The following is a 26,521-nucleotide window of genomic DNA, read 5'->3' on the forward strand; positions in this document are numbered from 1 at the left end:
TTGCAGCTTATTACAATAAGCTAGATACTTTCTTCTACTGGTTATAACGCAAAACAGACGAATAAAACGTCTGAGTTAATAGTAGCATTCGAAAAAACATCATATTTCGGAAAAAATCGAAGATTAATACAGAGAGTTGAAACTTTCAACTTCCGTTTACACGAAATATGCCTCCGTGCCACTTTTTCGTTCTACCGTCTTGATTTCACGGCTTAAAATCGACCGAAGACCATAAAAGGACCACGTACCACCGTAGGAGCATGAAAATATGGCGAAAAATCGCTAATAAATCGCGTACGTCCCAGCGTGGCTGCATTAAGTCGTATTAATCACTTTTGTAAATTAATGGCGGTTGTAATACTTGTAGGTCGATTAAAAGTGGATTTATTAACGATTTTTCCACGACCACAGAGCCGATTCATGGCCTCTTCGATGATATATCGACACGGAGTTGAGGAATGCTCCTTTGGGCTAAAAAAAAATAGGGCTAGATCGCTCGGCGAGGAAATGTAAGAGATAAATTATAACCATTTTGGAATTTGTTCATCTTTGGTATTCAAATACTTCTAATAATAATTTACTGATTTAATTCAATTTAATTATCAATAAAAATATCATAAATATTTCGGTATTAACCCTGAAATCAAATTTTACCTAACAACTAATAATAATGGTCTTTATTTTAAATAAAATACATACTACATTTCGAAAAATATAGGACTTGAAATGAAATAGTTTCAGTCTAGCAAGTTAGCAATCTGCCATGCCTATATTCCAGATATTCTCCTACAGTATATAGCTCTATCTTGAGCAGCAGTTTGTAGATTAGTTTTTTGAATTTTTTCAATGATAATGATAATGGCTAGCTCCCACATAGGAATTCTAGGCTTGGCTTGATTTTCAAGCTACTTAGCTTGAGCTTGACTTGATTTCATTTCAAGCTCAAGTCAAGTAGTGGGTTTTCAATCTTAAGTCAAGTCAAGTATTATTTATCAAGTACTTGAATCATATCAAGTCACTAGATTTTTAGCAGTTTTATTGTGTAGAGTACATCAATAAAAATGATGAATTGAGGAAGAACTTTGCAACGAACACTTTCATTTATGAAACTCATTGTATAAAAGAACCGGAAATATCAACTTTTTTGAAATAGAAACTTAAATTAAATCACTATAAATCATAACAAAATAAAGAATAATACAAACATTAAGTTTCCCAATATTGAGAAACCTCCAAGCTTTGTTTGATTTCATAATTTTCCATCCAGGATCTAAGACACATAAGGCATCTTATAGATTTGCCGCCTAACCTATTGCGGGTTTTTGTAACTGTAAGAGCAGCTTTGGAAAATTGTCTTTAAACAGAAGCTGTATATGCTGGCGTTGATGAAAAATCCTTGGCCATTTTGGCCAAGTTTGTAAAGATATTTCTGAAACTACCAAAATCTACCAAAGGATTTCATAGAAATGTGAGAGAACTACTAATAAGGTCACACTGGCGAATGCTTCAGTTTCTCGGTGCTCGAGGAATCCCCTTATTTAGTCTAAGCGCGCACGAGATTGCAGAAATATAATATGCCGTGCGACGGGTGCATATCAAACTCAAGTAGCTTAATATCAAGTCAAGCAATAAATATCTAAAATCAAGTCAAGTCAAGCTGAAGTATGTTATTTTTCACGAGCTTGATTTTCAAGTCAAGTATGGTTGGTTAACAAACGCCGTTCAACATCTCTCGGCTTCAATTCGTACTGCACCCAATTTTCTTGTTTCTGAATCATTTCCATTTGAATTCTTGTTGCGTTTGATACGATTCTTGATAAATTAATGCCTCCAATTAAGCGTCTTCGAAAACCTTCTCTCTTCCACCGCCATGCTGGTCTTCGACGTCAAAATCACCGTTCTTATAGCGTTGAAACCATTATCGGCACGTTCTTTCATAAATAGATATTTGAGGGCATTCGATGAGCCTCAGCCGCAGATATCTTCATATTAAAGCAGAAAACTGAAACCTCCCGCAAATGACAAGAATATGGCTGGTAAGCCGTTCAATGAAGCCATGTTTAATGAAGAAAACTTTATAAAGCAGGCACAAATCGACTAATATTTCGATGGCTTCATGTTTAAAAATACCTAAGCTTATTGTATGACATCTACGATCCATTGTTTGTATGTGGAATGCCTAATTCCCATGTTCATCGAGAAATCGATAAATCTAGGTTACCGTCAACATTATGAGCTACATCAGCAATATTTTCAGTTGTTCTTGGGCGACGCACAAAGTTTCGATTCTTCAGATCACTAACTTGCCCCAACAGCTCACAGTTTTGCACCAGTTTCACTATTGCCGGCCTAAGAGGTGCTTCACGAAGATTCAAATTTTAAAGTGCTTTAGTTTTGGGAACTGTGACTGCAAAATTTTCACCATTTTTTAAGTGAGTTTTAATAACTTCAATGCTTTGTTGAAGAGGGTATCGTTTTATGGCGTAGTTTTTACTTGTCAAATGTCAAAAGATGACAGCTTCAAAAGTGGCAATTGCGCAGATAGCAGGATATTCAAAATGAAACCTCTTATTGTAAATGATTGCAAATTATTACAACCAATTTCAGACGACAATAATTATTGAGAGATTAAGCAATTTGTTGAATGAATTTTGTGTGCACTTACCTCGTAAGTTAAAAGAGATGGTGTCTGTGAATTCACCCCCTAATCTGGTGGCAGAAGGTGGTTATGTGGATAGGTGAAAGGGATGATTAACCTCTTCTGCACCGGCTTCGTGGTTATCACTTAATTCGAGTATCACACAATTTACTCGAAATTGCTTAGTCAGTTTTTAACAGAAGAACAGGAATTGAAATATATAAAGATGATAGATGAATTTGAAGTAAGCAATGAACTTAAGTTTGATAACTTTTCGAATAGATAAGCACAGTTCGACACTTGAGAAAATTATTAATTAATGGCGTTGTTCGTTTACCGACCGGGTTCATTTCGCGGCCGCAGGTGGCGCCAACAAACAACAAATTTTCTCCAGGAGCTACAGGGTACATTCACGACGTAACATATTGGAAATCCCTTATATTCTGCAACTTGAAATCGATTGTCAAGGTGCCATAACCTTTGAAAAATAACCTATTCTGACGTCTACTGTCAGATAATATTATACAGACTTGACGTCAGCGCTTCTATCATTTTTTTATAAGGTCAAAGCAACCGAAATGTAAAAGGATTCAAACAGCGATGACAAGGAATCGAAATCGTGGTCCAGTTGCCTGCCAGAGAAGACTCTGCTGCTTCCATTTACGGAAGCCACGAAAGTCATGCGAGAGGCATCTTCGGTACCTCTCTCAACAACAACATTATAATGCGGCCATATTTCCAGGGCTATCTGAACGATCTTGACGCGATCACAATTGTCGACCTGGTATATATTAATTCCCTTATAGACGTGGAAGATGAGTTGTGACGTCGCCGACAACAATCGACGATCGTGGGGATCAATACGGGATAGAAACAGATCGTGCTCATCGATTAATTCAACAGGCAATATCGATAATGCATCCTTTCGTTGTTATTTGTTCTTGTTAGAACACAAGATGGAAAAATTTAGAGATTCGTGATGGTGAAGATGATGCGAAAGGATTTGTAGCGTGTTTGACAGATGGTACTGTCATTTATTTTAAGTACTATTGGCACAACCTGGCAGTTTTCCTGATTTGTTATGATGAGGGATAGCTGAGATGTCGACAGGGTGGGCCACCCTAGACTTTTAAGGAAAATGGAAGGTAAGATTTTATTGAAAACTAGCTGCCTGCCCCAGTTTTGCACGTTCTGTCAGGCAACTCAAATATATTCTTCGAAGTGTCAAATTATCCTTTTTTGTGCGAAACAAAGACTTAAACTTTCATCAATCGGTACATCTATTAGACTCAAAACTCCTAGCAAAAACCTCAGATGTGATGCCAAATATGTTCGTTTTCAAAGCACCTTTTGAAGCAGTCATTGAAGATCGTCCAGTGCAATAAACTTAATAAATCACTTGAACAAGAAGTCCTCCATATGGAATACCGATGGATCAAAATTATAAAAAGGCTCAGGTATTTGGATATATGAGCCTGAACGAGCATCTCGAGATCTTTGGGAAGTGAGCTCTCTATCCCACAAACCCAGACACTAGCAGTATATACTTGCGCCAAGAGTGTCTCAAAAGAAGCCTCAAAGGGGCGAGTATTAACATCACTACGGACATCCAGGACATACTGAGGTCCCTGGAATCATATAGCCAGAGATCTCTATTGACATGGGAGTGCCGTAATACCTTAAAATAACTGACCAGAGGCAATAAAGTAACTCTATTATGGGTACTGGGGTAGGTTGAAGGAAATGAAAAACCCGATGAACTTGCAAAAAAGGCATCAAGGTTGACACCTGTTGGTCCTGAGCCCTTCTATGGGCTTGGAAAATACCAATACAAGACAACATAGGGCGTGGGACAATAGAAAAATCCTCTGGAGAAAAACACTCCGGGTCTTGCTCAGGCAAAGAAATTTGTGGTGCTTTCACCGACCTATACCAAAAAGGTGCTGAAGCTACCACGAGCTGAGCTTTGGGTAATGGTGGGACTGCTGACAGGACACTGTCGGTGCAAAAACCTTTTGTACCGCATGGGTAAGTCAGCAGATGAGATCTGCAGACTCTGTGGAAAGGAGGTGGAAACAGCTGAACACATAGTGTGCAAATGCCTGTAGCTGACTGACCTAAGAACCACTCACATGTGGAAGTCAGTTCTGGATACTCAGGAAGTTATAGCCAAGGCTCCTAAGGATGTCGTCGGTTTCATTAGCAGCATCGACGGCCCCCCTGATGGGTTTGTATGAATACGTAGGGTAAAGAACAAAATATCAAATTGGTCGCAGTTCCCGGCAGCTAACAGTGTCGTAGCTACCCTGATAAAATGGAATAATAATAATAATCACTTCGATACTTGGAATCCTACAAAGCTGAAATTTCGGATATGGATTACCAATATCCCGTGTATCATTTACATGTAATAAAATAAGTCCCTAATCATACAGGGTTGTTCCAAATCACAAGCTTCAACGAGACATAGCAAAATGATAATCTACACTTATTTAAACTTTTTTTTTGGGAAATTTAAATAAAAAATATCAATACCATTAAAAACAGTTTATTACATCCCTTGTAATAGTCTTAGAAAAGTTTACCTATCTTCATTTCCACGCTTTATCACGCCGATCTAACAGGAAGTCGAAAAAAAGTCCAGAATGTTCAGATGAGGTCGACGACAAGGCCACACAGGTTCTCTTTAATTAGGGAAGGCGATACGCCACTCGAGTGATCCAATCTGAGGAATTAACATGGATATTCAAACGGCGGTAACGTGTGTGGACATACCGCGCTCAATTAAGGTACGAATCTCAATTGCTCGTATCGGTATTGAGCCTGTTTGGCGACAGGTATCTGTTTTAATTGCGATGTGGCTTTGCCGCATGGGCGGCTCTGGATTTCTGCTCCTGAAGGATTTTTTTAATGGGCGAATACTTGTGACTTGCCGAGTATTTCTTAGATTGAGCGGCTTCTTGTTAATTATTGCTAATGATTATAAGATGTGTTCATTGAATTGTTAGGTTTGTTGGGTGGATTTCCATGGGTGTGTGTCATTTTGAAATTTATTTTTTTTTTGGCACCCTAAACCAGCGGTTTTGGACATTAGCTCATTGGAAACGGCGTTGTGAGTGTAGCTACTTTTGTTATTTGCTTTTTGAAGGGAAAATATACAGTTGAAGCAGAATCTCGGCTTGATGAAGAGTTTCCGGGGTCTGCACAAGGAAAATCAACCATCATTGATTGGTATGCTGAGTTTAATCGTGGTGAAATGAGTACCGAAGACGGCGAACGCAGTGGACGCCCAAAAGAGGCTGTCACCGACGAAAAAATCAAAAAAGTTCACAAAATAATTTTGAATGAGCGTAAAGTGAAGTTGATCAAGATAGCAGACATTGTGAAAATATCATCTGAACGTGTACATCATATCATTCACGAATATTTGTACATGAGAAAGCTGTGTGTAAAATGGGTGCCGTGCGTGTTCTCAATCAATCAAAAGCAACAACGTTTTAATGTTTCTGAGCAGTGTTTGAAGCTGTTTAGGTGCAATAAACCTGAATTTTTGCGTCGATATGTGAAAATGAATGAAACATGGCTCCATCATTTCACTTCGGAGTCCAATCGACAGTCAGCTAAGTGGACTGTACACGATGAACCGAAAGCAAGGAAAAACACAACAGTCAGCTGGCAAGGTTATGGCTTCAATATTCTTGGATGCGCAAGGTAAGGTCCAAAAGGGCCATACCATCAATAGCTATTATTATATATCATATTTGGATCGTTTGAAGGATGAAATCGTTAAAAAACGGCCCATTTGAAGAAAAAAAGTGTTGTTTCATCAAGACAAGGCACTGTGTCCCAAATCAATTAAAACAATGCCAAAATTGCATGAATTGGGCTTCTAATTGCTTCTGCAATCACCGTATTCACCAGATCTGGCCCCCAGCGACTTTTTCCTGTTCTCAGACCTCAAAAGAATGCTCGCTGGAAAGAAATTCAGCGCCAATGAAGAAGTAACTGCCGAAACTGAGGCCTATTTTGAAGCGAAAGACAAATCGTACTACAAAAATGGTATCGAAAAGTTGGAAGATCGCTATAATCGATGTATCGCCCTCGAAGGCAACTATGTTGAATAATAAAAACGAATTTTGTCGAAAAAATGTGTTTCACTATGGTAGACTTTGGACTTTTCAATAAGACTGTTATAGTTATTCTTTATATACACGGTTTTCTAATGAAAGGTTTCATTTTGAATAGACCGCTATCTGTGCAGCTGTCATTTTTGAAGGTGTCATCTTTTGACACTTGAAAAATAAAATCTACGCGATTACTAAATATGGAACGATAGACGCTTCAACGACTCATTTAAATTTTTTAAACACTACAAAAAAAGCACCTCTGGGTTGTCGTGAAGCACTTCGGTTGGTAATAATGAAACTGATGAAATAATTTATACTTTTTCAGATACCCGAGCAGCAAAATCGCTGGAGGTCTTGCTCAATCAACGTCGAATCATTGTTCCCACGTGGTTTCGCAATTCTGAAATATCGAATGATACTCTTGAACGGTGGGCGCCCGTTGAACAAACAACTTTCTTCTCCGACCGAGTGGGCGTAAGCTCTCTAAGTTTTAAAATTAGATTTATCGACAATAACTCGAAAATAAGCTTTAGGTGGTTCGCTCACTTTGGGAGGATGTTTTTCGTTGTTGTCTTCTTGCTCTGTACGAAATAGCGAACTGTCGCTCTGACCTTTGAGACGACGAGGATCCACGCTTTATTTTTGGACGTTAGTCATGATATTTAAAGGTGCGTCTAGCTGCAACAACTGTTGGAATCTAATGGACTTGAATTTCATCGATCCACCGGAGGATTTGAGGAAACTAGACTGAATTTGTATTTTTTATTTCTACTTCATTAGCATTTTTTCCAGAGGAGTTCCTTAATGGGCAAAATACGAAGAGATACTTTCGAAGTTGTGTTCTTAACAGGCCAATTGAAAGGTCCCCGGTTTACTATAGTAAAATACATTTCACCCACAAACCACCCAGAAATCACAATATCGAATCCTTCTAACCAACAATCTAGAAATTCCTCATTATTGCAAGTAATTTTCGACTCCCATCTCTACTCCCTTCATTTTCTTCGACATGAAGATCTTGAACAAACAAAGGCGAAGTTATTACTGAGTATTTTTCAAACGCTCGGCATTCGACGTGATTTATTGAAAGGGGCCCTTATTAGAGAAGACAATCTGATGGGAGAACATGCCAATTTGAAGTCCATTACGCGAATCAAATCGCTGATTGGATTTACGCTGCCATTCTTTTTAAGGTCGGTTCTTGTTGATTTTTATGTCGAGTTGGCCGTTATCTTTGATGTGGTTAACGGTAGGGTGAGGTCTGTGTAATTTGGTGCAATATTGGGTTGTTATTATCGTTGGTTTGAGGCATTGCAAACATTGGAGATTAAATATTGGATTAGGGATTTAATTTCTGCAAGAAAAGGTATTTTGAAAAGGTTAAACAGAGGATTTTTCAGTAGAGCTCACATTGATGACACTTATGGATCTTAAAATCTGAATATCATCTGGTTCCAATTGAGAATGTTCATTTCCAATTGAATTACAGTTGGTTTTCTCGTTTTTTCAGATTGGAGTTTTCAATAACTTTGAAGAGAAAGCCATTTAGCAAAGGTTGAACAGACGATTTTGCAATTGAACTCATCTTGATGGCACTCATAAATACCAAAATCTAAGAAACATACTCTGTTTGAAGTGGTTCAACTTGAAAATGGTTCTTGTCAACTGCAATACAGTAGATTTTTTTTGGTTAAGAGCTTGAATATCAATTACTTTTGCAAGAGAAGCCATTTGGCAAAGGTTGAACAGACCATTTTGCAATTGAGCTCACATTGATGGCACTTATGAATGCAATATCTGAAATCCAATCTTAATTTGAAGTGGTTCAACTGAAAAATGATTTCTGCCAATTGCAATAAAGTTGGTTTCCTTTTCTTTATAAATAAGAACTTGAATATCAATAATTTTTGCAGGGGAAGCGATTAGAGTTCAAATTCCAATAAATTTTGCAGAACCATCCATCATGTTCACATTGATGACACTCATGAATCCCAAAATCTGAATACCATTTTTCTAGTACCTATTGAATTCTCTTTTCTTACCAGCCTCAAGAAAAAACGAACCTAATCGAAGCACAATTTCAAAAGAAAAAATCTCAAATACGTGTCTGTGCGGTCCGGCACTATAAAATTTGTATCAAACCGTCAGTCCAGTTGACTGATGCCCTCTCTCTATCTGTTCCCATTGTGGTCTTACGGCCCTAGTCTACCATCCCCACATAAACACTTGTACGTACCACATATACAATTGATAAAGGAGTCTCTGAAAGGGCAGACCATCGGACGGGCATGGAATCGCGAAAAATATACAGTCCAGAAGTTGCGAGCCATTGTATGTAGATCGTAGCACGCTTATCCCATGCTCCATATAGATGAAGGAGCATTTTATTACTTCTATTCCGCAATATAATCGTTAAACCGCACTAGAATCAGTCTAGGGAGAGGGAGAAAGGACGTTAGAACTGGATGTGACGTTTAGATGGTGCCACTTGTTAACGTCGACTGTCAAGTGCGGAACCGTTTTGGGGTTAGGTCTTGAGTTGGCTCGGATCATAGAGTAATAAACATAGATAGAGGTAGTATACGCAATTTTTACATTTCCCCAACATGGTTAGATTACGTTGTCGGATTGTGTTATATTTTCGAATCCACAATTTTACTATATCGTTATGAATGTATATTATATTGAATGAAATATATTTATTTGAGTGATTCCCGATTAAATATGCGAGTTTGAATATTTGGAATCCGATATTTTTCCTAATTGTCGAATTTACAATAAGCTGAATATTTATTATTTTCTGTATCGACCTGCTGAAATCCAAGGTTTGGCAACTTTTGCTCTCCTAGTGTCATCGGTTGTTTCACGTCGTTTGGCGCGCTTGAAGTTTGTTTTCTGAATTTCTGATATATTTAGGTATTTATTTCAATATATTTTGAGTTAATATGAAACGTTGATTCACCATGGGACATAAGAAGTGAGTTCTTTGTGGAGAAACTCGCGAATTGAGTGAAATATCGAATCTCTGATATGTTTTCATTTCCGCACGCTTCATGTCAAATTTGATAATTCATGTTGGGAACAAAATTTGCTTACTGAAAATGACATATATGCCCAGCTATCTATGTTTATTACTCTTAGGCGTGGATGGACATATGACAGCAATGATTCATGTATAAAGGTATATATTGTTACTTATTCAATATTTTACCTCAATATTTTAAGTTCTAACAAATCAAAACGTCAAATTTTGATACGAAATACAAGATTTATATGTAATCCCCTAGCCAATTAATGAGAAGGGTGTATACAAGAAGAATAAGTGGTAGTAGCTCAAAAAAGCTGCTTGCCAACACATAAAATTGAATCTTAATTGTAGATTTGAGAATTTGAAAAGTAATAACGCAGCCGATAAAGAGTTTTCAAGGCACTGCTATGATGTTAGGTCCTTTGGTGAAATTTTTACGATCCTAGTAGATCCTCTACGAGCTACGTTTCAATATTGAATCCATATTATTCATTCAGTTAAGTGATAGGATAATAGTATATTGTGCAACAAGTGGGGAAAGTCCAACTTTTCTCGCGAGTGTGGAAGTTTGTGGCACGAGCCTGAAAGGCGAGTGCCGCAAACACACGAGCGAGAAAAGGACTTTCTCCACATGTTGCACACTATACTTTTCCTACAACTGCACAAATTTCAATAATTCAAGTAATGCACTTGATTCAAATCAAAATGACCTTCGTTGACAGTATGTGCTAATTTATTGCGTTTCCATAGAAACGACTCAAAAACCCAATTTCATTGGTCTACCAAGGGAGGTGTGGGCAAAGTGCCGTGGGAAATAACATTTCCCACAGTATGCGCAATACATAGTTTTGCAATTGAGTAAACTAGGCAGAATACGCTACTTTTCATAGCAGTTGTAGGAAAAATAAATTAATATCGATTAAAAATGGCAGAGAAAAACATAACAGTAATGAAGTGTTAAAATAATTTGCAGTATTTCGTCTTGTAAACCCAGAACGAAAATATCAAATCGTTCACAAATGATGCCTTCTTGCCTAACAGAACAAACAGAAGCGTGAATTGTGAAATCGAGTATTATAAAAACATTCACTGTTTATTTGAACTGGAAATAGCCGATTTATAATTAGCGATTTTGAATATTAGCATAAGCTATCGAGAAAATAGGTTAAAACGGTGTCCGACAAGAGGAAGGAAGCGTAGCGATGTTGAAATTAGACTAATGTAAGCATGAAGAGGACTCTTCAGCTAAATCTGCCGTAGCTGGTGAAGATTGGTCCTAACCTATTTCTCTTATTATCGTCTCGAAGTTCTCGAACTTGAATTAACGATAATTTCAAATGTCATTAGTGAAAGTCCTCAGTATACAGGCTGTTCCAACGAAAATTAGAACTTTCCTCACAACTCTGAAACAAAAATTTTTCATATCCACCCCATAATTTTTTTTTTTTATGAGAATTCCCATATGGGAATTTTATACCATAACAGTAACGTAGATCATGAAAATGCTTGCTGTTCAGCGATTAATCCATTATATCAGAAATTGTAGGTTGTAAACAGAAATTTTCAAAAAAAAAATTTGATGATATTCTCGATACTGCCAACTCTCCTTGAGGCAAGATGCGGACTTGAAACCGCAATATGTTTAAGATCATTTGTCGATCTATAAAAGCATTCTTGACTTTCAAACTTACCAACTCTCAATATCTCTTTCCTATTCAAAAAATGTTGGGTTGGGGGTTGGCCACCTTCATGGAAGTGTTTCCTTTCTGAACACTCTCATGATGATAATTCTTCCTTCTCAAAACAGAAGTTGACCTGATATTTTTAAATCTTCGAAAATTCTTCGTCTCTGAGTTCTCGAGGGGGACCAATTTTCATTGAGATATCCTGTAGAATTCAAAAATCCATTAAAAAATCCGTCCATCTTGCGTTCAGATCATATTTCGAAAACTATTAGAGCTATTCGCGTGAAATTTGGTACAAAAATCAGTTAGGATACCGCATTAATCCTTGAATTTCGAGACCCATGATCCATGATTTCTAGAGTTAAAAAATCCAGGTCACAAATTTCGAAAAATTCACATTCACAGAAATTGACTACACACAATCATGATATTACAGATCTGTAATACCATGGTTGTACCGAATGAAATATTTCAAACCGCATGGCTCTATTTCAATTAGTTTCGGAGACAAATTTTCCAATATTCAAATTGTAACCTAAGCAGCGCCGGTCGTGATCAGCATCTGAATAGATGACCGCTGTTTCATACAAATCGCTTTTTAATTCCAAAAACAGCGTATCTAATCCACTGAACAATTCAAAGACCTCACATTCTAATGCCGTCTCTGCACGTTCGTCCCATAGCAGACTCGATAATTTACGATGTTGGCTTCCTTTACTCCATATGATAATTGATCAAGATTGATAATTCATATGACAGTACACGATCTTGTCAAAGGCGTCTGTGACCAGGTTACATTATATCCGTTGTCAAGTCCTGGGCCGTCTTGAAAATATGATCTCAGCTCGACTACTCTTCACGCTACCTGATATTGGATATCCTAGACGTCATCAATAATTTTATCATAACGTCTGAACGACGCCTCACTAGTCACGGTCATGATTGTGAATGATTGGAATGTGGAATGAGGGAAAAAAATTTGATGTAATTTTTTTCTCGAAATTTTAAGCCGTTATTTCATCAGCAAGTAATAGTAGGTGTCAGGGTTAGAAATATTTAGAGGGGCACTACTGGGATATCGAAAACCGTTAGAGAAATAGGGTGGCTTAAATTATCAAAAAGTTGCGTTATTTAGGGATCAGTGTGTTGGTGTTAACAGATCCAAAATATCACCAATGGTTCCCGAGATATCTCGAAAAAACTGAAAATCTCGTTTTTTTTCTGTATAACTAATTTTTTTTTGGAGAAAACTTCACGAAATTCGGTTTGTAGCGATTATCCAATATACAGGGTGGCCATTTGAAAACGAAACAGACGAGATTACAGACGAAATAAGGTTTTTCGATAGAAATGCTCGGACAGGTCGATTTCTGTTTCGAGGGGGACAACTTAAGATGTAGGTTACGGACGCATAGCGCTTCAACCCTTGCTGCTACAACCCCCACCCCCAATTTTTGAATAGGGAAGATGGGGTGAGTGATACCTCAATTTAAAGGTATTTTTATACTGATTTCAGCACAGTAATTGTTTTTTCATTTTATGCATTAGTTCTCGAAATATTCATGCGTTAGTTAGTTAGGAAGGAAGCCACAGTCATGGTTGTTTTGAAGCTCAAAATGTCGATTTTTCACAAAACACTACAAGTGCCATGAAAACACTACTTCATTTTCAAATACTTAGTTAAGAATATTTCGAGAACTAATGCATAAAATGAAAAAACAATTACTGTGCTGAAATCAGTATAAAAATACCTTTCAAATGAGGTATCACTCACCCCATCTTCCCTATTCAAAATTTGGGGGTGAGGGTTGTAGTAGCAAGGGTTGAAGCGCTATGCGTCCTTAACCTACATCTTAAGTTGTCCCCCTCGAAACAGAAATCGACCTGTCCGACCATTTCTATCGAAAAACTTTATTTCGTCTGTAAGTCTTCTACTCTCAAAATGCATTCACCATTCAACAAATTCTCCTCATACTGACCCTGATCATCCTGAAAGCGCTGAAAATCTACGAAATGAGCTTTGTTGTAACATTCACCTGTAAATTGCCGTTATTACTGTGATAAATACTATTGTTAATACGACGTTCTAAGAAGTCGCGAGTGTCTCATTTTGCTACCATCGTAATTTATTATACCACGGCCACTGGTACTTATTAGCTTATTCTGGTCTCTAGTACCACCATATTCAGCGCGGCAATAGTTGTTAGGCAAAACGTGTTGAATATTCTGATCATTTCACGCCAAATCCCTTATCCGAATTGATATTGTCGAATGATACAACTTGTTCTTTCCAGGGAATAACATCAGAGATGGCTCAGACATTGACCAGAAAGATGGACAGTGGTTTGGAGCTACTTTGAGCACTTCAGGAAGGAATAATGGACCAATTGTGGTGAGTACTAGTATAAGTTTGCGATTTAGGTCCATTTGTGAATTACATTCTTCAGGTTCTTTGTTGAAAGCTTACACCAATAATAACGGGTGTTTTTTTCGAGGTATATAACTTTAAGTTGGCATTACTGTTCAAGATGGCTACCGATTTAACAGCTGTCAAGTGATTTATTCTCAGTTTGGTTTGGCAATTCATCATGAATAGACTCACGCCTGAACAACGCTTGCAAATAGTGCAATTTTATTTCGAAAATAATGGTTCTGTGCGGAATACGTATCGCGCACTTTTGTTTAGCGATGAAGCGCACTTCTGGTTGAATGGCTACGTCAACAAACAAAACTGCCGCATTTGGAGTGAAGCTAATCCTCAAGTGTATGTCGAAACACCGTTACATCCAGAAAAACTTACTGTTTGGTGCGCTTTATGGGCTGGTGGAATCATTGGTCCGTACTTCTTCAAAAACGATGATGGCCAAAACGTTACAGTCAATGGTGATCGGTATAGAGCCATGATTACTCAATTTTTCATTCCTGAATTGAACAACCATGATGTCCAGGAGCTGTGGTTCCAACAAGACGGCGCAACATGTCACACAGCTCGTGCCACAATCGATTTATTATTATTATAGAAACGTTTGGTGACCGCCTAATTTCACGTTTTGGACCTGTGAATTGGCCTCCAAGATCTTGTGATTTAACACCGGTAGACTACTTTCTGTGGGGCTATGTAAAGTCATTGGTCTATGCGGATAAGCCACAAACCCTTGACCATTTGGAAGACAACATTCGCCGTGTTATTGCCGATATACGGCCACAAATGTTGGAAAAAGTCATCGAAAATTGGACGTCCAGATTGGACTACATCCGAGCCAGCCGTGGCGTTCATATGCCAGAAATCATATTTAAAATGTAATGTCACAAGATTATCTTGCGGATAAATGAAATTCATGTCAATCGAATAATCCTTCGTTGTTTTATTGCAATTTAAAGTTCTATAGCTCTAAAAAAAACACCCTTTATTAAAAGATCCTCGAAGAAAAGAAGCCTACTTCCAAAGTAAAGATTAAACTTTCTACAGAAAAGTTATCGAAAAGTTAGAGGAATGCTTCTCGTAGAAAAGTAACGTTATCAACCTTCGCTAACAGTTCTAAGAGTTGCATTTTACAGTATACACATTTCTTAGACTTCCGCATTTTTGCGTTGCCTACTGCGAACTCTGTTAACCCAGACCGAGTTCGTATTTCTTCGTAGATAATGGAGGTAAAAAGGAGTTTGATCCATGTTGTATCGAGTCTATTGACATCTCATCTCCGTGTACTACTGCACTTCGATGGAACTTTGTCTAGGCGCACTGGTTGTGGCCTAGGACGTTTCAGACTCGTCTCGGAATTTCATTTTTTTGAGAGGTTTGGAAGGTTTAAGGCAAGCTTGAAATCAGTGTCATTTCAACTACCATAGCGTTTGTCATGCTAAATGATCACAAAGAACTCAATATTTGATTGATGGCATCAATAGTAATGTATATTATATCCAAAGTCACTTGGAGGAAGCTGAATTTTTTGATTATACAAGGGTTGTCCAAGTTTCCAGAAATTCCTTTGGGGCTAGTGAATTTATTGCCTAACAATGCTTTCAAATGAACCCCGGTATTTATCGGATCGCAGTATCCACTCCAAAGGGACATGTATGTCCAAGCGTTTTTATGGACTAGTTCAAGTGACTTTGGATATACTATACCCTCTTCTAGCTAAAAAAATTGAATATTCGCGCACCTGTCACCAAATAACTCTCTGCCGAGCATCTCTACGATTTTTCTGTCGAATGCTGAGTGAGACTTTGAACCGAATCCAAAGCGAGGAAAACATACAATAGCTGTCAAGGTTATGGCATCAGTATTCTGGGATGCGCAAGGTAAAATATTTATTGATTACCTCCAAATGGGCCAGACCATTAACATCGATTATTATATAGCGATATTGAATCTTTTAAAGGATGAAATCGGCCTCATTTGAAGAAAAAAAGGTGCTGTTTCATCAAGACTATGCACCGTGTCACAAATCAATGAAAACAATGGCAAAATTTCATGAATTGGGCTTCGATTTGCTTCTGCATCCACCGTATTGGCCTGATCTGGCCCCCAGCGACTTTTTCCTGTTCTCAGACCTCAAAAGAATGCTCGCTGGAAAGGAATTTAGCGCCAATGAAGAAGTAATCCCCGAAACTGAGGCATATATTGAAGCGAAAGACAAATCGTACTACAAAAATGGTATCTAAAAGTTGGAAGATCGCTATAATTGCTGTATCGCCCTCGAAGGCAACTATGTTGAATAATGAAATCAAATTTTGCCAATAAAAAAAGGGTTTTACTGTTGTAGGCTGGGGACTTTTCAATTGGCCTCTTACATATCATCCAATATATTTTTTTAGGTCCACCCGTGTAGTAGGAAGATGGAGCTTGGTAAATTAAATTGAATGGTTACTCAATACGATCTATTAGTGATGACGTCACACACCGCCATTTTAGTTCTCCTGTCAGTGTTCGGAATCCAAACAAACAAATTGTCATTCAAATTAGTACGTTGTCGTTGAAGAAATTGGCTTATTTTGATGAATAAGATTATTTAAGGAACGATTGTACTATTAACTGATAAACAGAAGGAACGAGATTAATGCCAGCAAGTTCGAACTTGAAGTTCAACTAATGAAAACGGCTTTTCACAAAACCTGGGGAATGATACAGGATTCAAACTTACTGGTATCAACCTAGTTTCTTCTGTCTATGAATAAATACTGAAATCGTTCCTCAAATACTCTTATTTATGAAAATAAGCCAATTCCTTCAACGACACCGTACTAATTTGAATGACAATTCATTTGTTTGGATTCCGAACACTGACAGGAGAACTGAAATGGCGGTGTGTGACGTCACACTGATAGAGCGTATTCACATCACCCCCGAATGCTCTCGTGGCAGCGTCCGCATAAACGACGTAGAAAGGTATCGTACATATCGGAGATGTATCCGGCAGAGCGAAACCAGCTCTACCGCATTTCACCAACGGCCCATGTCCGTATTTGCACTGACTGACCGGGGCTTTTTACAATAGGTGCACAACACTCGATATTCCGAAAACGTAACGGCAGCCATTAGCGGTGTCATCGGCCATTCTTACCCTCTTTTCCCATCAGAGACGCGGGACCGTGTGACCTAGGCCGCTTTTTTTTTGCTGCTGCGGCCGTTCGAGCCGAGGATGAGGCCGAGATTTGGCCTTCGTAAGGGAGTGTCACACGATTTAGGTTGAGTGTGTAGGGGTGGATTGGGTATAAAGCTTTCTTTCATATTTGCCACTAGTTTGAGCTCTTGTTGGATATCTAATGGTTGGTTGCTCTATGAGGTTGAACCCCTGAATCGAAGATCAGAAGTCACGAATCAGAAAAATGGTTTCTGGGTAAAAATATACTAGTGTTGAGCCTCAAGTGGCTTTAAGACGCAGTTACAGATCCTACACAGAACACAACCAGTCCCCCTCATTTGTAAAAGGTGTTTTTTTTTCGAGGTATATAACTTTAAGTTGGCATTACTGTTCAAGATGACGACCGATTTAACAGCTGTCAAGTGATTTATTCTCAGTTTGGTTTGGCAATTCATCATGAATAGACTCACGCCTGAACAACGCTTGCAAATAGTGCAATTTTATTTCGAAAATAATGGTTCTGTGCGGAATACGTATCGCGCACTACGTCCATTAGCGATGAAGCGCACTTCTGGTTGAATGGCTACGTCAACAAACAAAACTGCCGCATTTGAAGTGAAGCTAATCCTCAAGTGTATGTCGAAACACCGTTACATCCAGAAAAACTGACTGTTTGGTGCGCTTTATGGGCTGGTGGAATCATTGGTCCGTACTTCTTCAAAAACGATGATGGCCAGAACGTTACAGTCAATGGTGATCGGTATAGAGCCATGATTACTAACTTTTTCATTCCTGAATTGAACAACCATGATGTTCAGGAGCTGGGGTTCCAACAAGACGGCGCAACATATCACACAGCTCGTGCCACAATCGATTTATTGAAAGACACGTTTGGTGATCGCCTAATTTCACGTTTTGGACCTGTGAATTGGCCTCCAAGATCTTGTGATTTAACACCGCTAGACTACTTTCTGTGGGGTTATGTAGAATCATTGGTCTATGCGGATAAGCCACAAACCCTTGACCATTTGGAAGACAACATTCGCCGTGTTATTGCCGATATACGGCCACAAATAATCTATAGCTCTAAAAAAAACACCCTTCACAACGAAATTACAAGAAACCAAAAAGTCTAGTTAGTACTGAACCTTTTTACATACTTTCAAACTACCATTAGGCTCCAAAAAAAAAAGTTCGGGAGAAAAGAAGGAACGACACTATTCCAGAAAAAAATATCACCCTATAGATTTCCATTCAAAGTTAATATATCACATTATGACAACTTTAAAATGACACATCAATGCCTGAATATCTTGTGGAAGAAAGGTGCTATGAAAAAAACATTAACACCCTGCATCTCGAAAACAAACCGTTTGCGGGCCCAAGTATATAAGACTTTTTTTTCTCAAAATAATACAAGGAAACTGTAGTTTTTGTTTGTATCTCCAATTTACGAACATACTGTAAATATTATCAGATTTATCAGGTGATGAATGGACTAGTTTAGTGATGTTGATAATACTACTAGCAAAACTGATAAATCAGTGAAAAAATTTTGAAAATCCATCAATAAATGACTGAGAAATAGATTATTTAAATTCATGTATTTTAGCGCGGAACGTTTTTGGTCTCCGACTCGTCTGTGACGTCACGCCACTTGCCTGAGATCGCTACACCATAAATTACGTTTAAATACTTAGCCGCGCCAAGGCTCTCGCGACGTTTGTAGTTGTACAGTGTAGTTTTAACTCGAGTTTTGTTTTTATGTCACCATAATGGAAGAAGGCTTCGTGAAAGGGCAAAGTGACAATTTGCCTAAAATAGATATATTCGCAGTGATGGAGTTTTTTTCTTCAAATCCATCTTATGTCAGTGCTAAAATAAAAGGAGTTAAACTTTTCAAGTATCTACTTTTGAGTTTGCTTCATCATGGTTCAACTTATAACAATGATTTATTAAAAAAACGTTTCATAAACAGTTTGTAGTTGAGTACTGGTTGTTGAAGTACATATATCCATTATCAATTGCAAAACATATTTATGTGAGGAGTAAAAAGAGAAAAAATTAATGTTTAGTGCCCGTATAAAATTCGGTATGAATCAATTCTATCCAAGTGGACTTGATATTGACGGGCGTCATATCGTCTTCTTTATGTTTTAAAACATGAGGGAGATAGTATGTTGTTTTTTGTGTGTGAATTTAAAGATTGCAATATTGTCGGTAAGGGTTCGGAACGATCTAAATAGGTGTCTTTCCTGAGACAACGCGATTTTACACAAAATAATAATAACTAGTGATTGTACACCAATGAATTCGTAAGCACTCTGCGAATACCAATCGCCTCGTGTAAGTGGCGTGACGTCTCACACTAGACGCTGCGTGCTATGAAATTAATCTTCCAAGCGCAACTTCAAAGTCCCACAACTTTTTCATTTCTAGAGATATTTCAATGATTCTTCCACATTTTTGTTTCATTTTACTTAAATTTTTAGAATTAATCCTTAACAAAAAAATGAAAACTAGTCCATTGTCGTTTAAAGACAACAATACACCACAGAACATCAGCGCAACCCCACAACCTTCGCTGATCCGGCTCGAAGGACCAAGCATCGTCTATGCAACCTACACCCGTGCGTCCAACGTCGGAAAACCTCGTGCAGCGAAAAAAACCTGACCAATTCCCTCTTCGCTCTCTTTCTCTCTCTCTGCCGCTTTTTTACGATCGCCACAGTCGCCTCTAATTTGTCACCATTAAAATATTACAAATCATTTAACGATCGGGGCACCGCGATCCCAGGAATCTTAAACGTTATATCCGATGATGCCCGTCTAGGGAGCGAGGCGAAACAAAAGCGAATCGCTGCTCTCGGCCGGCGAAAAAAAAAAGAAGATCGATGACGATGATCGCGAGTAGTACATGGAATCGTCTCCCAAATTTGTAGGCAACAAATCGTCGCCGGCCGGTGCACAATGGCCAAGAGAGTGGATGGAAAAAAGGAAGGACGGGTGCGCCAGGGCAGGACCGGGAGTTGGCGAGGATGCAGGGGCGGTCGAGGCGAAAATGGGATTTTGGCGATAGGTGTGGTTTTTTGACGTTTTATCGTGGTTTTTAGTTGGTTCTTGATTGTGAATTACTGCTCTTGGTTGATTTTTACGTGTTTGACATTAGGGGTTATATCATTGGATGATATACAGGGTGTTCCATCATTGACGTGCCGCTCTATTACGGTTAAAGGCTGAAATTTCCAATTTTTTTTGGCACAGTATCGATGAACACATTCTAACGGGTGTTTTTTTTTCGAGGCATATAACTTTAAGTTGACATTACTGTTCAAGATGGCGACCGATTTAACAGCTGTCAAGTGATTTATTCTCAGTTTGGTTTGGCAATTCATCATGAATAGACTCACGCCTGAACAACGCTTGCAAATAGTGCAATTTAACTTCGAAAATAATGGTTCTGTTCGGAATCCGTATCGCGCACTACGTCCATTTTATTTTGTGTAGCGATGAAGCGCACTTCTGGTTGAATGGCTACGTCAACAAACAAAACTGCCGCATTTGGAGTGAAGCTAATCCTCAAGTGTATGTCTAAACACCGTTACATCCAGAAAAACTGACTGTTTGGTGCGCTTTATGGGCTGGTGGAATCATTGGTCCGTACTTCTTCAAAAACGATGATGGCCAGAACGTTACAGTCAATAGTGATCGGTATAGAGCCATGATTACTTATTTTTTCATTCCTAAATTGAACAACCATGATGTCCAGGAGATGTGGTTCCAACAAGACGGCGCAGCATGTCACACAGCTCGTGCCACAATCGATTTATTGAAAGAAACGTTTGGTGATCACCTAATTTCACGTTTTGGACCTGTGAATTGGCCTCCAAGATCTTGTGATTTAACACCGCTAGACTACTTTCTGTGGGGCTATGTAAAGTCATTGGTCTATGCGGATAAGCCACAAACCCTTGACCATTTGGAAGACAACATTCGCCGTGTTATTGCCGATATACGGCCACAAATGTTGGAAAAAGTCATCGAAAATTGGACGTCCAGATTGGATTACATCCGAGCCAGCCGTGGCGGTCATATGCCAGCAATCATATTTAAAATGTCATGCCACAAGATTATATTGCGGATAAATAAAATTCATGTCAATCGAATAATCCATCGTTGTTTTATTGCAATTTAAATTTCTATAGCTCCAAAAAAACACCCTTTATGGTGTAGTTTTTTGTGCTTGTAGTGAGTTTCTTCACAATTTGGTGGACACAAAATGTATTCCATTCTGCGAATTGCGTTAACATAACCTTGACAGCCTGCCTGAAACACAAAACTCAATCTTGCACGGATGTTGAACCAAATATTTCCTCGAATTTTCCAATTCAGAATCATAGAAAGGTCAAATTATTGAAAATGTCAATTTGTATCCTCTTTTCAAAAGAATCAAGTCAATGATTTTTAGTTATCATAGGCTAAATCGATGAATGAACTCATATCATATTCCAAAATGCTCTTTTATAATATTCGAATATTTACCTACCTCGAATTGAAATTAAGTCACCACAATAATAATCTAAAATAAGATCTGCTCTGATGACAACATAGATGAATCACAATGTAAACGATCTTTGGCAAATATAACCCGGCTTGAACAAAATACATTTTAATTTAATTGGAGAAAGGAAACAGCGTTAGGTATAGCATCACTTTCAATTTCGACAAATGATCAGACGATCTTTCGTACGACACATCAGCAATTTTCAAAAAAACAAACAATAACTGTATTATCTGAGTGAACTCTTCAAGTCTTTATTTCAACACTTTTATATTGTATATTTGATAGGGGGAAATCTGCAAGTTGTAAACTACAACCTCCAGTTCCAGAGTTCTAGTGAACTTCTGTATCTCAGATGTCTTCAAGGAGGTTACTTCCTCACTTCTGCAAGTCTCTTGTCCAAAGCATTTTTTGCGTTGGCGAGGCATTTCATCACCAAGTGATCAGGGGTTTGTTCCTCCTCTCCACAGAATCTTCACTCTGTTACTCATTCTCAAGAGGTGCTTCCTGAGGCTGCAATGCCCTGTTAGAAATCCAGCGAAGCTGTTTAAGAGCAATAAACCTGAATTTTTGTGTCGATATGTGACAATGGATGAAACATGGCTCCATCATTTCACTCCGGAGTCCAATCGACAGTCAGCTGGTAAGGTTATGGCATCAGTATTCTGGGAAGCGAAGGTATAATATTCATTGATTACCTCCAAAAGGGCCAGACCAGATTATTATATAGCGTTAAATCGTTGAAAAACGGCCCCATTTGAAGAAAAAAAAGTGCTGTTTCATCGAGACAATGGGCCGTGTTACAAATCACAAACAATGACAAAATTGCATGAATTGGGCTTTGAATTTCTTCTGCATCCACCGTTTTCGCCAGATCTGGCCCTCAGCGACTTTTTCCTATTCTCAGACCTTAGACGAATATTCGCTGGACAGAAATTCAGCGCCAATGAAGATGGAATCGCCGAAACTGAGGCCTATTTTGAAGCGAAAGACAAATCGTACTACAAAAATGGTATCGAAAAGTTGGAAGATCGCTTTAATCGCTGTATCGCCCTCGAAGCCAACTATGTTGAATAATAAAATCGAAGTTTGCCAAAAAAATGTGTTCTACTATGGTAGACCCAGGACTTATCAATTGGCCTGTTAGCAGCATTATTCTCAGTTTTTCTTGAGCGACGCACACGGTTACGATTTTTCACATCACTGACTTGTTGCAACTATTCAAATTTTGCCAAAAAAATGTGTTTCACTATGGTAGACCGGTGACTTTTCAATTGGCCTGTTAGTTCCTTCAATCCCATTTACCATATCCTACGTCAATCGACCAGCAATGTTTACACACGAACTGGCCGCGTAAATCCATTAAATTAGTCGACAATCCAAGGTAATTGAGGGTTTCGGAGCGGTACGCTAAGCTACCTCTTCAGGCTACGGGCCGTCACGCCCATGCAGGTTGGAAGTCTTCATCTTAATCGGTCCGGATGGTCCCTCCGCCAACTCAATATGGATTATGGGACGGGGACTTTACCGTCACGTGTTGAGAAGAATCCAAACGGACGGCAGTGGCGTTTCTCACGGTGTCATATTGGCGGTATTTGGTGAGATACTCTCGGAATTTAGCTTAAATCAGAAAGTGGGCTTCGAGTTCGGCTGAAATTGGTTTGGATAGGGAGGAATTCGTAAGAAAAGAATATTACTGGTCCACGGTTATGCCCTTGAGGTACTCCAATTTAACAGAAAAAGTGTTGGCAATTTGTAAGTAGCCTGTGCTTCCAAGAAATTAGTGTAGGAAATGTTTTTTATAAAATTGAGATTGTTTCATTGCTTGTGTGTCACGTTAAAAATAAACGTCCTCCACATTAACATCTTGCAATTCTGACCTTAAAAAAAATATATATTCATAGCCCAAACCATTTCCAATACCGACGAAGAATCGACAAACCTTTGTAGTTGAATACTGAAATTTCCAAGAGTCAATTTTTTTTAAATCAAATTGGCGCTCACATTTATAGTTATGAAAACACAAATAGGTACTAAACTGCTCCTTTAAAAACTACGTCTTGTTTTTTCTATAGACCTATTGAGCGTCGTACTTTTGAACAATTCAGGACGTTTTTTGATGAAATCGACAAAACGTCCTTCGATAAATTTGACATAGTGATTTCAAGTTAAAACAGACGATTTCATATGGAATTGAAAAGATCTGAGAGGGAAAACAGAGGCTCTTTCAAAAAAAAATCAGATAAATAAGGCATAGCAGGGCGGCGAAATTTTATTTTGCCGGGGCGCCAAAAACGGCTTTATACAAAATCTGGGGAATGATACAGGATTCAAACTTACTGGTATTAACCCGTTCCTTCTGTCTATCAATTAATACTGAAATCGTTCCTCAAATACTCTTATTTATGAAAATAAGACAATTCCTTCAACGACACCGTAATAATTTGAATGACAATTTATTTGTTTGGATTCCGAACACTGACAGGAGAACCAAAAATGGCGGTGTCTGACGTCCAACTAATAGAGCGTATTGCCTCTGCAAACTACGTCCATGTGATCAGCCGTACCTCGCAGCCTGCCATAACCCCTTATCACATCTCCTTGCGTTTTTTCACCCTTCCAACCGTCGCCAATCGTCTGTAGACAGGCAATAGGCCTTCCAGATAATTTTAATTGACTGGAATAACAATTTCTAATAACGGTTCCGGTGATCCGTACTAGCGAGGTCGACATTTTTCCGGTTGCTGTAATTATTGCGTCTTAAGATGGCCGTCAGTTATCTGCCGGTTGTTAGTGGTGAAATATGACGGTGTTTGCATGTAGCAAAGCAATTAGAGAGGTAACGAAGACTCTGGGACTGTGTTACGTTAGGAGAATTTTCGATGCAGTCATTTATAATCAATTTCAGGAGGCTGTGAACAGTTTTCCAATAGAAATGATGTATTTTCAGAACGTTGAGTCGTGATAGCCTTTTGAAATAGAAAGAAATATCACAACCTCATCGAAAGATTGCTCTATTTACTATTAGTATATCATATGCCACATCAGAATACCAATAAAACAATGAAATACAGGAGTTCCTAAATAGAGGGTGCAAAAAAAAGAGAGATTCCTTGGGTAGTGTTGAGAAAAAAGTCCTATAACATAAGCATGCAAAAGTTTTCTTATACGCTTATAATTTTTACAATAATCTGAGAAATCTGTTATTTTTGTTTGTTCCTCCAATTTTGGAAAACCCTGTATAGGGTTTTCTAATGGGAATGAAACAATTAGAAATTGTTATAATAGCAACACGTATAATTCTTTGAAATTCACAAATGAGGACTGATTTTGTTGAAAAAAATTATGATTTTTTACACGTATATTTACTCTATCAAATGGCATAACTTACTGAATACAAAAAAATTAAGAAATGTCAGAATATAATGCACAGTATCATCATTAACACCATCTTAAATTTTTCCATACCTTTTGGAAGGACCCTTCAGTTGCAGCAACATAATATAATGCATAATCCCAAAATTCATCTTAAATAAAACGTGGTAACTTTTAACGAAAAACATATTTGAAATAATGCTTTTTGGGTCTATCTCGATTTTCTATCTTCTTTCTTCAGGAATAATAACTATCATAATTATTGTATAATCTAATATTATCAACCCCTGTGTGCAATTATTTGCTCCTTTTCACCAAATCCTTTCATCTTCTCAGAAAATTTTTTTCGTATTACCGAAAAACCCGCCGGAACGTCATATCTCATCAGAAATCACTACTACAAAAAATTCCTTCATACAAAATTTGCAGGAAATTTCACGCTCTACCGAAATGCCTCATAAATAACGCAGTGCGTCGCCCTCCCCGAGGGTTCCGTAAGCTCGGCGGGTCATGTCATCGCGTCTGCACCGCCGATAACTCTTCGGCGGTACAAAAGGCGAGCCGCTTCAATCGCAACGCTCTTATTAATTTCTACAACACCTCCTGTGGCACCGGAATGGACCGTGGTCAGGGTTCCGTAGCAGCTTTTGAGTGGTACACGGGACATTAAGTGGTTTTCGTCAGGTCGTCGTAATTCAAGAGCGGCAAGTACGCGTTTAAGCGCCGATGTTGTCTGTGAGATGGCAGATAAGGCGACTTGTCTTCAGGAGATAATCGATAAGTTGTATAGTATTTTTAGGTCAATCATACATTCCATAAGCTGAAGAAAGGGTAAATTTGGCTTGGACTTGTCTTGTATGTTTCCACTTAATACCAACAATCTGAGGGGCCATTGATACAAGTTGCAGAAGGAAAAGTTCAAGACCATCCTTCGTCAGATCTTTCTGTCTAATTGAGTGTTCGACGCCTGGAATCATCTGCCTCTTCAGAGGTCTTTGGTGCTTCTTCTGTGAACGTTTTCAAGAATATGTATGATAGCTTTATTCGGAGAAAATATATTTGGGATATCTATGTGTATGATGGTTTCTGCCATCCAACTCTTTGAGTTGTTTTATCTCTCTCTTGCTATGAAGTGTACTATCAACTGATTATTTAATGTCATCTGGTATATTTAGAGTTACCTAGTCAAATTATTTTCTAGTAATCCTCAGGAAGAAATCAATTCTAAGTTTTGATACTTATTTACTCAATATGTAGCGAAGATTATTAAATATTGGATAAACTAACATAATCATCTCTTAAGAGTAGGAATACTCGTTATGAATATATTATATGGACTTTTTTCTTAAAATTTATTCAAGAATTCTCTCATTCTCCTTTTTACCTCCAATTATGAGAAATTTGATTAAAATCCTATATGACCCTATGGGAGTTTATAGCAGATATAACTATCGACACCGCCATACTTTACTCAACTAAGAATTCTGCGTTTCAACTTGTCAGATGAGTATGGTATAACTAA

The 26,521-nt window shown here is 38.2% G+C and overlaps 1 protein-coding gene across 2 annotated transcripts in view; it reads left to right on the forward strand.

Annotated features, from left to right (window-relative positions):
* The window catches only part of LOC123680369 (integrin alpha-PS2-like), a 115,888-nt gene that overhangs the window by 31,423 nt on the left and 57,944 nt on the right, over positions 1-26,521 (forward strand). For both annotated transcript variants that reach the window (XM_045618238.1, XM_045618239.1), the window contains exon 3: positions 13,773-13,870. In XM_045618238.1, the coding sequence (XP_045474194.1) occupies positions 13,773-13,870 (98 nt within the window). The remainder of the gene's footprint in view (positions 1-13,772; positions 13,871-26,521) is intronic.

This window comes from Harmonia axyridis, chromosome 5, assembly GCF_914767665.1.
Source record: "Harmonia axyridis chromosome 5, icHarAxyr1.1, whole genome shotgun sequence".
NCBI lineage: Eukaryota > Metazoa > Arthropoda > Insecta > Coleoptera > Coccinellidae > Harmonia > Harmonia axyridis.